The following is a 15,872-nucleotide window of genomic DNA, read 5'->3' as shown; positions in this document are numbered from 1 at the left end:
AAGGAGAAATTTCCCAGAAATAAATGCATTTTCTATACTCAGAAGAAATAATTTATTATTCTGGAGCTCATATAACTTCCAGGAGATAATCTGAAATATTACTGATGAATTACTACTTTCCATAGTTACAGGTACAGATGAGGAGTTGTAGAAGCTAGGGTTTGGGATCATCTAGCCTCACCTTTGTCAAACTCACAATATGAGTTCCATAAACATGAAACTTCACATATGGACATATGTTACGTGCTCGTTATGGGCCAGCCATTGCATTAAGTACTTTGTCTTAATTATTTCACTTTATTTCACAGTAACCTTATGAAAGAAGTTTTCTTGGTACTCTTAATTTACAAGGGAGCAAACAGATACTTAATGAAGTTAAACAATTTTACTTCAAGTCAAAGGGTGAGGAATGTACGACTAGGTCCAAATCCTTGGCTATCTGACATCACAGCCTCTGTGCTTACTCACTCAGTCAAGTGGTTTTGAGATAATTAGGGCCAAAGAGGGTGATGTATCTGGAAGCCCTTAAACTGTGTTAAGAGTTAAATAACTTCTACTGCAGACTACCGGATCAAGAGATTACTTTAGGGAAACAGATATTGTTGGCTATCCCATATGTTTATAGGGCATCTCAGCATGTTAAAGAGTGCCACGCCTGAAAATAATAATGAACTGTGTTTGTGTTTACTTTTTAGCTGTTAAGTCAGTTTTTGAAACTAACTTATTTTCTTTTTTAAAAAAAAATATTTTCAATTGTAGATGGACATAATGACTTTATTTTATTTATGGGGTACTGAGGATCGAACCCAGTGCCTCACACCTGCTAGGCAAGTGCTCTACAACTGAGCCACAACCCCAGCCCCTTAAAACTAATTTCAATGTGCCAATGTCTCATATAGGAATAATTATTTAAACACATCTATTAGATTGAGAAAATATATTTACAAAGACATTAGCTATCATTTTTGAAGGCCATTAAAGAAAGTACATAGAGAAAAGGATATTAAATTTTGCATCAGTGATGTAATTTGCAAAGTGATCATTACTTTTGTTATTCTTAGTTAGCAAATGTTCATAAAACCAACCTGGAAAGATACAGCATTAGTGAAAGGGGAATGCTGTTGCCTCTCCTACTTTCTTTCTGTAATCTGTACAATGGAAAATGAAGTACCTGTAAGTTAGCAACATACTTGGGTTGCAGTCACTGACATACTTGGAATTTACAGACACTTCACAGAATGGCTAGTGATTATGCCTCTAGTTGGTAAAATAGCTAGCTGATTAGTCCCGGCAGAAATGACATATCCCAAGCCGGAACTACTGTCATGCCATGGTAATGGGAAATAAATTCTTTAAGATCAGAAGCAATGTCAGCTGTATTTAAAATGACACTGGAAACCACGTTGTAATGGACAATTGTGCAGAGGTGAGCAGAGACTAAAACGAGATAATAGGATTTTAAAAATTTGATTTTATTGGTTCTTTCCTCTATTTGCATTTTTCATCAGGATAACCTCTGCCTGTAAATTCTACCCTGGAAATTTTTTTCTCCTTCAATTTATTCTGTGTGTCTGGGTTGATTGAAAGGCAATAAAAGCCTAGCCTTCGAAAGCCTGAATGGGTTGACAGAATTTTTGGTCTCTCTGAAAATTCATCTATTGATTTGACAAGACAGTTACACTTTACGCAGCTTGGAATACTGTAGTCATCATTTCAAGACAACACAAAGCTGAAGCAAGCTTCAGGAGAATTATTGATATGTCCAGACACCTGGAACATCTCTGAATCTTAGATTGGAAGAGAGATCCAGATGGCATCTAGTATGTCCACACTCATCTGGGAGAAAGGGCAGCTCCTCATTGATGAGTTTAGTATATACTCTTAGAAATCTTCAGAGAAGGACCACTAATACATGACTACCTAGGTGCACCTTCATGCTGAACCTCTCCTGGTAGGGTTAAAACTCAACGCTTACAGAAAGCCTTTTGGTCAAGAAAGAGCTAGAGTCTTGTGATAACATTTCATATATCCTTAGCAATCTCTGAGAAATCATGAAACTGTGCCACAAGGCAAGGTATCGGCAAATACCATAATTTTTAGAAAGAGTGTCAAGGGAGCTGGAGATGTAGCACAGTGGTGGAGTAGTGTTATGGTTTGGATGTGAAGTGTCCCCCAAAAGCTCTCATGTGAGACAATGCAAGAAGGTTCAGAGGAGAAATGATTGGTTTGTGAGAGTCTTAACCCAATAAGAGAGTTCATCCCCTGATAGGGATTAACTGAGTGGTAACTGAAGTGGTAGGGTGTGGCTGGAGGAGGTGGGAATTAGGGCGCAGCTTTGGTGTAGATATTTGTATCTGGAGAGTGGAGTCTCTCTCTCTCTCTGCTTCTTGTTCACTGCGATGTGAGCTGTTTCCCTCAGCCACCCTCTACCACCCTCTCCCAACATGATGTTCAGCTTTACCTTGAGCCCCGAGGAATGGAGCTGACCTTCTATGGATTAAGACCTTTGAAACCATGAGTCCTCAAATAAATTTTTCCTCTTCTATAGTTGTTCTGATCAGATCCTTTAGTCACAGCAGCAAAAAAGCTGACTAAAACAAGTAGTGCTTACCTAGCATGCACAAGGTCTTGGATTTGGTCCCAAGTCATCATCACAAAAAAAAAAAAACATACAAATGAATGGGGTGAGGGAGAAAAAGAAAGGAAAGAGGGAGGGTCCCAAAATGTTAATCTCTAATAGACACTTTTGAGATAATTTAGAAAGAAAATGGTGATCACCAGAGATTGATATGAAGTCATGAAGAATAAGTGAAGCTGACATGACAGCCTCTTGTTTCCTGAAAGGAATCCTCAACTGAACATGAAAGGGAATACTGCTGATCTGGTACATTTCAATTATGATAAGTCATTGATAAAAATTCACAATATCCTTGTAGGTGGGATGGAGAAAATGGAGTCAGATCATGGTACAGTTATTTGAATTCATAGCTATTTCAATGGTCACATCTAAAAGACACTGATGTCAGCTTGCAGGATCTCTAGCAGTATGGAGCTTCTGTCAACATCCTGCCCCCACCCCAACACATCATTTGTACCTCAGAAGAAGAGAAATCATGCAATTAAATTAAACCACAATTTATTGAGTGGCAACTATATGCAGCATATTATGCTAGGTCCTGGGGGGAGAAAGCAGAATAAGAAAGCCCCCAGTATCTAGTGGTATTATTGAAAAGAAGAAAGCATTTGAAGTCAAGATCTAGATAACTCTCTCAGCCATGCCATTTACTATATTTGTGACTTTAGAACAGTCAATTCACATTTCTGTACTTCGATTTTACTTAACTTCAAAATTGGGAAAATAGAGATAATTTCCAGAAATAATTATTGTGATCTACATATGATATTATATGAAAGTACTTTACAAAATGGAGAGAAGATGGAGTTTCTGTCATCTCACTTGATCTGTAGGAAGTCTTTGGGTCATATACTATTAATAACTTCATTTTATAGATAATAATACTGAGGTACAGTGTAATACTGAGTGTAAGTAGCACCTAAAGATGCTATTTTAGCACAGGGGAGAAGGAATAGTTTTATTTACATGTATAAGGGGAAATGAAAAAAGAAGCAATATTTGATAGTTAGAATTTTTCAGGTGGCAAAAAGACATTTTAGGAAAAGAAAATAGCATTGTCAAAACCAGAACCATATGAATAGGCAAACATATTTCAAGAAAAGTGATTGGATGGGTATGATTAGAAAGAACACTTTGGTTAGAGTACCAGGAAAGAGTGTTGCAGATGGTGGTAGGAAAGTTAAGCTGGGGTCAGATTCTAAAACATGTTGGCACTGTGATCCATTGATGACCCATTAACGACATAGCAGTGGAGAAGCGAATGATCTCTGAGACTTCAGGAAGATATTTAAGGGAGTAGTTCATAGGATAGAATGGAGAAGTAAAGTCTCTTGGAAAGTAATTTGGAAATTTCCCACAATAGCTCTGGAAAAACGCATTAAGCTGGAGGAATGAAAACAGAAGCAGGTGGATTTAGGCCATCTTGGCAATGCATTAACAGGAGTAAGTAAGCAAGAGAGAAAGATGAGCTTCTTAGTATTGTGGACTTCATTGAAGAATTAAACCAAGAACTAAAATTCCAAATGACTGAAATAGTAAGTAATAATTCCCTGCTAGTCTGCTATGGTGTTGAGATCGTTACTATACACATTCAATCAAGACCAAGTTTGCATATAAAGAGATTTCAGTTTTTAAATTTAGCTAGTTGTGGTTTTGACATTGGAAATTCTAGTGATGCACACCTAAGTGAACAGGAAGGAGGGATCGGGTGCCACTGAAAAGAACTGTCTTGACGACAGATATAATTTTAAAATATTAGCTATACTATTTCTAACAAATATTTGCTGATAAAACCATTTTAGAAGATTATCCTTATCTGCATGAGGAGATCAAAATGCAAATCTTAGTTTTGTATTTCTGCAGTGTAGGAGTTGTATTTTGCCACAGGACTTCAATATGTATTAACACTAGATGGATAAATGAGACGAAGAAATGAGGTGGAAGGAAAAGGCTATTGTATCTGTGAAGATGTATTGACTTAGTTTCTTAATAAGTACTGAAGATGACATATTAAATAGGATTTTGTAATTTGAGATCAATGAATAAACTTTAAAGATTCAAGAACCTACAGATGCAAAATAAATTTACCTTGGGAGGGTCTCTGTAGATTTCATCAAATCTTTAAAGGGATCTGTGACATTCCAAATGAAACAAATCACGATTAAGATTATGTGTGCACCTTACCCCACAGAACAGATACAATTATGAATTTTAAAAATGAACTCAAGTAGTCTCCAATTTAAAAGACACCCTTGTTTGTGTTTAGAGAAGGCAAAAGAATTTCCTTTGGCTCATTTGCCCCTTGGAGTTTACTGGTTTTGTTACTTCATGTCTAGATATAGCTATTCTTAAAACTGAGGCTTATCAGCAATCCTAATAAACCAGTGAACCTACCAATTATTTTTATGATTCTTTATATCATAAGGAGGCCGGATAGAATTTCAGAAGTCATTTAGTTCAACACTTAGCTACAGGCAAATCCATATCTGAATCATCCCAGATGGGGGACTGTTTATTTTGAAGAATCCTGAGTTCCCTCATGCTCCCTTAGTAATCTGAGCATGTGTCAGAACAGGAACTCCCAGCATTTCCTGATTTTCCCTGTGCAAAGAGTTCAGAGACATTCTCCGCACTGTGTAAAACACGACAGAGATTTTTCTCTCTCTTTGTCTGTTTCTCAGTCTAGGCTGCTGTACTATCATCAGAGTTAGGACATTAGAATGTGTGGGGATAAATATTTCAGAAATGACAGTGCTGCTGGTGGGAATTTAAGAGTAGATTAGGAAACTGCAAGTCCCACACCAAAGGAAACTATCCTCCAAAGACAGGAGCTAAGGAGGCGACCCAATTAGTCTCCGCTTCTATAATTTCCCTGATTGCGTATCTCCTTGTACCCCATGTGCTACACCTAGTGAGTTCCCCCAGCCATAGACCTAATCAGGAAGGCAGAATAGGGATGGGAGGCAATTTAAATGGGAGCTGTGTTAGGCTAAGATATGTACCCAACAATGAGACCCAAACAACAGGGAAGCCCCTAAGGCATAAGCAGTGGCTGGACCAGATAACATGCTACTGTGGATTTCAAAGCAAATGAGGACAGAAACAACCCAATGTCAGCTCATAGTTAGGAAACTTCATTAGAAAGGGCAACTTTCCTGAGGACAGGGGTGTAGCAAACTAAGCCTCAACAGTTGACACTCTGTAGTAGATGGAGACTGGCATTTCTCTGGCTAAGAGTCTTAGTTATGTGGTACAGGTTGAGTATCCCTTATCTGAAGTGCTTGGGACCAGAAGTGTTTCAAATTACAGTCCCTCTGCCCCCAGATTTTGGAATATTTGTATATCCATAAGGAGATATCTTGGAGATGGGAACCGAGTTTAAACATGAAATTCATTTATATTTCTTAGACACCTTATACACAGCCTGAAGGTAGTTATATATGATATTTTTAGTGCATTTGTGTTTTGACTACAACCTGTCACATGGGGTCAGGTGTGGAATTTTCTACTTGTAGCATTATGATAGTGTTAAAAAGTTTCAGACTTCGGAGCATTTCAGATTTCCAGCTTAGGGATGTTCAGCCTTTGTGGGAGCAGGTATGAGTGCCAGGAAGGAAGGTAAATCCTTGGGGGGGCATTGTAATCAACAAGTGTGGCTATATCAGTGCAATGGGATTTAGTGAGCCACAAGGGGAAGGTTTTAATCAGGCAAGAAGTTTTTCTTTTAAAAATTTAAATTCAATAATGTTTCAAATACTGATGTCCATCTCATCCTGAGCTCATCTTTGGACTTAATTAAGCAGTGAAGAGAGGGGTTAAAATGCTAGAATCTAATGGCATGGATTCAATCTTGGCACCACGGCTCATGATTGTCATCCCAGCAACTTAGGTAGTTGAGGCAGGAGGATTGCAAGTTAGAGGATAGCCTCAGCAACTTATCAACCTGTGTCAAAATAAAAACAAAAAGAGCTGGAGGTGAAGCTCAGTGGTAGTGCCGTTGGGTTCAATCCCCAGTATTGATAAAAATCAATCAATCAATATTGCATGAATTCGATTTTGACTCCTTACTAGCTACCTAAAAGTTATGACCATGGGAAAGCATTTTGTCTATTAAGGCCTCAGTTTCACTATATGGAAAATGAGAAAAACAATGCATAAAGGAGGCTTTCAAATAATAATGTTCTGTGGATTAAAAAAAATAAATATAAAATGGTTGGCACAGTACCTGACACAGGGTCAATGCTCAGTAAGTGGTATTTTTGTTTCTGTGATTACTGTCAGTGGTAACAGCAACAGATAAAATGATGAAGAACTTTCTAAAGGTTCATGTACCAAAATCACAGGAGAAAATGGAGAGAAGTATAGTGACCTGCACTGAGCTAGACTTACCATCTTGGATCTTTAAGGGAAAAAGAGAGATGCACACAATAGTAATAAATTAGGGTGAATATTGGGACAGAGAAATTATCTTCACTGTTTCCTTTTATTTGTGTTTATTGTGTGGTGGCGGGATGATTACCAGTTTTATTGGAATGTTTTATAAGCTGCTAGATTTACTTACTGAGAATGAACAAATAAGTAGGGATGTTATTCAGTTGTGTATGTCATGGGTTCTCATCAGTTTTTCTACCAAATTTCAGACAAGGTTAATTAATGAGAGATGTTCGTTCACTGAGAAGGAGGAGGGGACAAGTCATATCTGTTGGGTGATTCATCTTATTGGGGGACAGTGGATGAATCAATTCTTGTAGGCAGCCATTCTGGGGAGGGGAATAAGGCACTAGGTGGGGGCTTTCATGGTATCTTGGGAAAGACTTTTGAATAGGGTATGGTAGAGGAGTATGGGTACTTTAACATTATATGATTTGATGGGTTCTGCAATAGCTCCCAAATCTTTTCCAATACTGTTTGTTCAAGGTTGTGCATTTTAATATTTTATTTCTTTAAGGCCACCTTTATAGCAAGATATATTTAATCCTAAAATGAAATTGCTTCAGAAACATTTTTATTCCATTTGTTTCTTCCCTTCTTACTCACTACTCATAGGTGATATGTTAGCTATGTAGAGAGGCCTTCTGTGACCCTCCTATCTAAAGTGGTCTCTGGTCCCTACCAGCCACTCCTTCACTTTACCTGACTTCACTCCACATAGTAGTGTAGCCTAGTTGTTAAGTACATGGGGTGTGGATTGAGACTCCCCAAATTCAAATTCTGTCTTCTTTAATGTGGCTCCTAAAATCTGGGATGCAAAGAATGCCTGGTTCTAGCATAAATATGCTAATCATCCTCCCTAGCATTAGTTTCTTATTCTGTGAAGTGGAACCAATAAAAGCATTTTCTTCTAGGACTGTTGTGATGCTTAATATCTGTAAACTATACCATGCCCAACATATTGTCAGGCCCTAGAGCTCACCTGTTGTTACTTTGGTATTCATTATTCTTTGAGATCACCTTCTTTATTAATTGATTTATTACAGTCCATCTCCCCCAATAGAATGTAAGGGGGAAACATTTTTCCATATTTTTATTGATGCATTATAGTTGTACATAATGGTGGGATTTGTAAGAGGAAAACTTTTTATGAAAGCAAAAAACATTATTCTTCAATGCTGGATTTTTAGGATCTGGAACAAGTCCCATAGTGGGAATTAAATGAATCTTTGCTGAATGAATGAAGTATCAGTCTCTAAGATCTTCATTTGTCTGATCAGGTCTAGCAGCAAAATCAACTTTGCTGAGATGCCCATATGGCAAATCAAACACAAAATACTTGGTCTCTTTCGTAGGCCCAAACTGTTTCTTCATATTACTTCTTTATCCACATAGCCTTTTTTTTTTTGGGGGGGGGTACCAAGGATTGAACCCAGGGTATTTAAACACTGAGCCACACCTCCAGCCCTGTTCTATATTTTATTTAGAGACAGGGTCTCAATAATTTTTTTAGTGCCTTGCTAAGTTGCTCAGGCTGGCTTTGAACTCGAGATCCTCCTGCCTTAGCCTCTTGAGACCCTGAAATTACAGATATGTGCCTCTGCACCTGACCAGTTCTACTCTTGCAGACCAAAAATTCTGAAGAGCTTTGCGATTTCTAGCTTGTAGTATAAACAGAATTTTAAAAATTACATTATCTAATGATATTGAATTATACTAACTATTGCATTTTAAAACCTGCTCCTCCTATGATATACCCCCACAAACCAGTAAAACCCAGAAAAGGTGAAGAAACGATGCTGAGAGACAGAAAAGTAAGAGTTGAAAGAAAATATAGGGCTCCTAAAATCTGGGATGCAAAGAATGCCTCATTCTAGCATAAAAGTAACAATAATCTCCACATCTGTAGTCTGTTTATAGAATCCTAAACTGGCTAATGCTACACAGTTAACAACTAATAAATGCATAGTGTTCAGCAAGGCAGGGAATTACAAAGTGGTCCTAAGGATGAGGTCTGTTTTCTTTCCCCCATACATTGCTTTGCAACCAGCCTCCATAGGGTGAACTGCAGCAGGCGGCAGGCGCAGGTGGAACTGCCCTGGCTGCCTCTTTGCTTCACACCCTGGAAAGGTCAAGGTTGCACCACATGTGCCTTTCAGACTGTAGGACAGCTCAGCTAAAGGTCGTCCTTGGAAGGGCCCGCTTTCCCACCTCCTTTCTTTCTTTTTTTTTTCCCCCTTTTTTTTCTTAAGAATTAATGTCAAAGAAAGTGCCTGACTCTGACTTTATACAGCTGCTAGTCTCCTGATGACTTATCTGAATGTTTCAATGCCTGATGTTAACAGCTGTTTTTACCCTTGACAATGCTATGGTCACCCTAAAGAACTGAGTTATCAGGAGTTCTAAAGTCCCAAACTGGGGAAGGTCATGCTGGCCACATCAATGATACATTCAGTTTCTGTTTCTGTTTGCCATCCTACAGACAATAAATATTGCTTGAGATTGGTTGGTGTGCTGTAAAATTGATAAGATTCAGGTTGCCAAAGGCATTTCATAGGTCTTAATTTATGTTGCTATAGTAACTGGAATGTTGGAATTTCTTGAGATTAGAGGGCTTTTATATCTTTAACCTTAAAATGATAATAATGTAGATTATGACTCCAGACTTGGTCTCTGCTTGTGAGGAACATATACTCTGTATGTCGTGTATTCCGTGTATGCTAACGTATGACTGATGTTCAATTACTGTAATTTCAGAATGAAAGTTTCTAACACCCAACCTGATTTTCCTATCTATGTGTACAGATATCAGCAGCCAAGATGCTCCTAAGCTGAACAGTCTTTCCCTAACGAGAAAGGGAGAATTAGAAGGGGAAAGTGAGAGAAGTAGAACTTTCATAAGCAACAGTTCTAGAATACTCCTTTTAAGGACTGATATGAATTTGGGTCACCTTCTCCATCAAAGTGAATTTCTTGCAGGTGCTGAAGCACTTGGCGTGTTATTAACCAGCGTTTTAAGAAAAGACAGGACCCTGGGGCATTTAGTGCATCAGCAATGTCTGAAGTGATAAGGAGGTATAAAGTGATAAGGAGGTATAAAGAAGCCCTACTCTGAGACAGGAAAGATGACTAGGAACCCTATGGGCTGGTCAAGGTCACATGTGTTAATTATACAGACCCAAGGCATCTGGAAAACTCAATGCAAATTAGCTCAGATTGGTCTGAAACAGAAATGTCTCCCCTCTTCGAACCCAGCTTACCTTATATCCTGACGATTTGATGTGCACGCCACGTTTGGTCAGAGTAGATTTCATTCGGATGAAAAAGGAACGCTCAAGGGTGTTGTCAGTGGTTAGCAGGCTGGGGCTGGTGGACTCCACTGAGGAATACAAAAATACATACACACGTGATTTAGAGCTCTCCACAGCCCTTCACAGCTACTGCTCAGGTGCAATCCTTGAGTTCACTAAAAATAAATGACTGATGGGTGCTAAGAGTGTAGTAATCAATTTACCTCATTTAGAGAATGTTTACTTTGCAGAAAATAAAAAAGAAAAATTAATGTGTCTAAAGTAGCTTCTTTCCTGTTTCTAGCTAGAGATTTTTTTCAAGTCTTTTAACTTGCAGCAGCTCCTTAAGTGGGTTCCAATGGTAAGTAATTGTAGCTCACTTTGAGACTCAGTTGAGTCCTGTGCAGAGAGGACTGTCAGGAAAAAGGCCCTGTAGATTTATGGGGTCAACCAAGGTACAGGCAGAGATGCTTCTGATGAGGGGTCAGACCACAAAGCCTCCTAGACTGGAGAGCCACATCCTGACCAATGTCCTTGCCCTCCTGAGTTGGTTTTCTTCATTGCGGGGACAAGAAACCCAAGGTCTTCTCAACTGACTCCAGACAGAGGGATGAGAATGGGATGTACCGAGGACAGAAATAAAAACTACTCACGATATCAACTTCTCATTCCTGTCACAATGGCATCTTGCCCCTGGCCCTTACCCATATAGGCAGGGGTCTCTTTTTTCACTTCTCTGCTTCTGATATGAGAAAATAGGTTTCTTCTCTTAAACAAAATACTTAATTGTTTCTTTCATATGTTTTTAGAGTAAGTAGAAAATTTGTAGACTTATGAAACTTAAAAGTGGTAGCTTAAAATCTTGCTGATCTAAGCATACCTTCATGCAAAAGGATCAGAAGGCAGCATAAGTCTGTTTTCTTAAAAATAAGCTTCTAAGGTATTTTATGAATTTAGGTCTCTTCCTGCAAATAAAATAATTTTGGGGGGTGAGGGGGTTAAAGCCTAAAAAAATACTCAAATTCTACTCTTCTTAAATATTAAAGTTTTTCTTATTCAAAAGGAAAAAATGATGTAGAACAACAATGAAGGTTTTTTTTTTTTTTTTTTTTTTTTTTTAAGTAGCCCTAAGCTAACACTAATTTTCTCTGGAATGGAGGTAAAGAAATACAGTTAATTAAGAGATTTAAGAACTAAGTATATGTAAAAATGGCTACTAAAATAGATAAAAATGGTAAAACAAGCTTTTAAATTTTAGATTATGAAATGTAATTCATGTATTTCTAAGAGTACATAATGTCTATTTGTCATATTAAACTTGATGCTCAGATGAAGAAATGAGAGCTACTCTAATAACAGAAACCTTGCTATTTGTGGTCTGGGGCTTTTCTTGTATCATTCTTAATAAGACTCTATATTCCTACATTTGTGGCATTTCTATTCTGGGGCGATGGGACCATTGACAAGCATCCCTTTCTTATGTGTCTCAAGATTTTCTTTTTCTTTCTTTCTTTCTTTTCTTTTTTCTTTTTTTTGTTTTAGAGAGCATGGATCTGATGTCATTTTAAATGTACAGCTTTTTATCACTCGAGGGAAAAGCAGAGCCATGTTATATTTAGTACTTTCATTTCTTCTGATTAAATATGAATTACTATGAAATTTTTCTCATCATCTAACACGCCATAATACGCCAACAGCTTTTTAATACACTATATAAGCACAAACTTCTGCTCTAAGAGTTTAATTTGCCCCTCTAATCCAATCACATCAACCTTATTTCTCTTATCAGAGATTCCCATTTTGAATTAAATGAGCTCATTAGTTTTAATCAAAAGCAGAGAGATCAAAACTTAAACGTAAATGCTTTAGATCAGAACTGTCAGTCAGCCGTGCAGTTCTATTTTACTAAAACACAAGATCAGAGACCCTTAGAACCAATTTTTTCTCGTAAGGGATGCCGAGAGCTTGAAGATGCTATATCCTTTTTTTTTTTTTTCCCTCCCAAGGACAGATTATACATTTAAGGTTAGACTTAATTTATAGCAGTTTTTTCATCCTGGTGGAAATGGAAAAGTATGCCAATCTACTGTTGTCCCTTTCACATTTATTGGCACTGGTCCTCAGAGACTTGAACTAACGTGAAGCCATCAGAATCCCCACCACAAACAGCGTTCAAAATTCAGTTCTGTTCAGCAAGATCGTGTTTGCAATAGCTGAGGACAAATGAAACTTCCCAGAGAAGTGAAATATGTTTTAGGGCCAGGGTCCTGGAGACCCTGACCTAGTCAGGAAGGAATTGCCTATAACTGTAGAAGGGAGGGTAATTCAGACATCATGAGAAATCACTACTGTTTTCAGAAAACAGTGTATAGGAGAGACCACCACAAGGGCACCTCCAGCTGGGTGAAGACACAAGATTTGCAAGAGCCGTGGAGCCAAACACTGCCTCCTGCCCCAGCGGAGGCGGGAGTACAGCACCCCACCATGGGGTGCAATGATAATTGCCTAAACATGCAGGGCAGTGTTAATTACACCGGGGACAACTGGTGTGCAAGGAATGCTAAGGTCAGGTTTTGCCCCAGTGAAGCTGAGATTTATAATCTAAACTAGTCTTCAAACTTTAAGAGCAGGGGTGGGAGAGTTGAGTCAGTGAGAGGGAGACAGGCAAGCTAGAAAACAGCCTGATTTATGATGATGATTTCCACTTTAATTCTTCATGATTTCTAGTTCTGAGGACAAAGGCGGAAGTAACCTGCCATGCCATTCCTTTCAAAGGGACATGTGATGAACTCATTCGCAGCGCATACACACACAACCATGCCATGTTTCCACAGGGGCTGGTAAATGTACTTGGTTTATTCCAACTGTGACCATGGTGTCTCTGCACATGACAGGCAAGAGCAGCTGCTTTAGGAAAGATCCTTTCTGACGGTCTCAGGTGAGAGGTACATTGTAATGAAGGTTCTGTTGGGAGAGAGCCAAGGCAGCATAGCCATGGTGGCCACACCAGAGTGTGGTGCTGAATAGAGAGGGGCACGTGAGGAAGAGACAAAGAGAGGACAGAGTAGTGACAGAAGTCTCCCTGGGACCCATCCTCTCTAGAGACAGTGGCACCAGTTTATGTCTGAGATGCATTTTAGAGTGCTTTCTAGATATGAAATTGTTTTCTGTCAACTTTTAGAGAGTGGCCATGAATCCCACATGCTCTGATAAAGAAATTTGGAATTCAGAGAAGTTTTATCTGCTGCCCAAGACCCAGGAGACATCTGTAGTAAAGCTGGATTAAGTGGTCAAAGCTCAGTCATGCCTAGTTTCAACCTATGAATTATAAACCAGGAGCTGGAAAAACAAAAGTGAGACCCATGCAACTAAAAACTAAATAAAGAAATATAAAGTACTCTCTTTTGTTGAATCTCCAGGGGCTCAACTTTTTAATAAATCTAAATCACCTCAGTTCTTGAAATGTCAGTTTTTGCATAGTTTATAAAATTTATAGAAGAATTTATAGCAAAAGGGGTAATAATTTTTATGTTGGCAAATGCCATCAACCATCATGTGAAATCATTACCTGTGTCATTCCACATCTGTTTGTGAATCTGTAACTGGTGGTGTAGTTGTTGTTCTCGTTACTATTAGGTAGGGGCAGGAAGAGGTATAAGAGGTGGAAGGAGGAGGTAGATGACTGAGAACTATCTAGTTCTTTCTAGGCTGAAACTAGGGCCGGGGCCATTCTGAACACTGTCAACTCTCTTTTGGGTCTCTCCAAGAGCATGAGGCCAAAGCAGAAAAAGGACCTTTCTTTTTAGTACACTCCAAATGTTTTCAGTGTAGTTCTAGAATCAGAACCCTCAAACTGTCAACAAATCCTGAGTGTGCAGGAGAGAAAAAAAAAAGGATTATTTTTTTAAGAGGATGACCAGCATGCATTTATTTTATTTATTTATTTTTATATGGTGCTAAGGATCAAACCTAGTGTCTCACACATGCTAGGCAAGTGGTCTACCACTGAGCTACGGCCCCAGAGGTGTCCCCCTCCAGTTTTCTTGTAGTACTGGGGATTGATCCCAGAGGCATCCTATCACTGAGCTACCTTCCCCACATCTCATATCATCTCATATCCTTCCTATTTTTTATTTTGAGAGAGGGGCTCACTAAATTGCCCAGGCTGGCCTTGAACTTGTGATTCTCTTGCCTCAGCTTCCTGATTCACTGGGATTATAAGCATGCACCACTACACCTCACAGGAAGAAAAAAATTAAATTTTAAGAAATGCTCCCTCTTAATAGTAAGTAAAATATTTTTCTTTTTAAAGGAGAAATGGAGTTGGGATAAGTCCTTAAGATATGAAGTTGAATATAGTCATCTCTAAGTATTCATAAGGAATTGGTTCCAGAACCTCCACAGATACCCAAATTCTTAGATGCTCAAGTTCCTTATGGAAAATGGTGTAGCATTTGCATATAATCTATGTGTATTCTCCTGTATACTTATAGTACTAGAAAATGTAAGCACTACCTAAAGAGTTTATCAACTGTATTGTTTAGGGAATAATGACAAGAAAAAAGTCTGCACATATTCATACAGACACAATTTATTTTTATTATTTTTGATCAGCAGTTGGTTGAATCTGCAGATGCAGAACCCATGCATATGAAGGGTCGACTGTATATTCTTGTTCCCACTTTATTGTCTAAACAAATCTTTTCAAATCTTTTTGAGATGTTCTGTGCACACAGGACAATCCAAAGTGCAAACACCCAAATTGACTTTCTGCGACAAAGGTGATACTGTTTCATTTTGCAATTATTTTGATAAAGCCAAGTTGTTTCACTGGCAAACGTAGCTAGGTTTGTTAGAAGCTGATGCATTTTAGGAATTTAAAATGAATATGTGTCCACTGAAATTTGATGAAGTTATTGTTTTTCTTACACAAGTTTTCCTTTTAGTTGAGGGGAATGCCCCTCTGCAGTCACTTTGAATTGGGGCTGCTCATATGATTTGCTTCTGCCAAAAGAATAGGAGCAAAAGTCACATGTCATTTTTAGGTGGAATTTTCAAGAGCCAGTCATGATGTGCCACTTTCTTTTTCCCTCTGCCCCATGACTTAACATTTTAGGTTGTGACTGCTCCATCAATCTGAGTCTGAGAAGACACTGAGGAGCAGAACCCCTTGCCAACCCTCAAAGAAATAAATCTTTGTTATAATTTTGGGATTTTTTTTTATTGCTGCATAACCTAGTCCATACTGACTAATACAAATACTAAATATTTGTTAAATTATTAAAAAAAAGTCAGTATGTGGCCCAAGATCTTCCATACAATCAATGACAGAGCATGAATATGAAAAATGTTTATCTGACCAAAGAATGTTGACAATATACTGTTCTTATAGTTATTTATATGCTTCTTTTATCTCCATTTAATCTTATGTTAGATATGTGAGGGAGCTGGACTGATATAAGTCTAACTATGGTCTCCTATAGCACCTAGTATGGTTCACTGTATGAATATATTAT

General features: G+C 38.3%; 1 protein-coding gene across 6 annotated transcripts in view; it reads right to left on the bottom strand.

Annotated features, from left to right (window-relative positions):
* Npas3 (neuronal PAS domain protein 3) overlaps positions 1 to 15,872 on the bottom strand; it is an 830,756-nt gene that overhangs the window by 54,341 nt on the left and 760,543 nt on the right. For all 6 annotated transcript variants that reach the window (XM_077799936.1, XM_077799935.1, XM_026414289.2 and 3 more), the window contains one exon: positions 10,327 to 10,445. In XM_077799936.1, coding sequence (XP_077656062.1) covers positions 10,327 to 10,445 — 119 coding nt within the window. The remainder of the gene's footprint in view (positions 1 to 10,326; positions 10,446 to 15,872) is intronic.

The sequence above is a fragment of the Urocitellus parryii genome, chromosome 6 (genome assembly GCF_045843805.1).
Source record: "Urocitellus parryii isolate mUroPar1 chromosome 6, mUroPar1.hap1, whole genome shotgun sequence".
NCBI classification, from domain to species: domain Eukaryota; kingdom Metazoa; phylum Chordata; class Mammalia; order Rodentia; family Sciuridae; genus Urocitellus; species Urocitellus parryii.
Note: the sequence above shows the minus strand (reverse complement) of the source record. Positions and strands in the feature narration are given on the sequence as shown.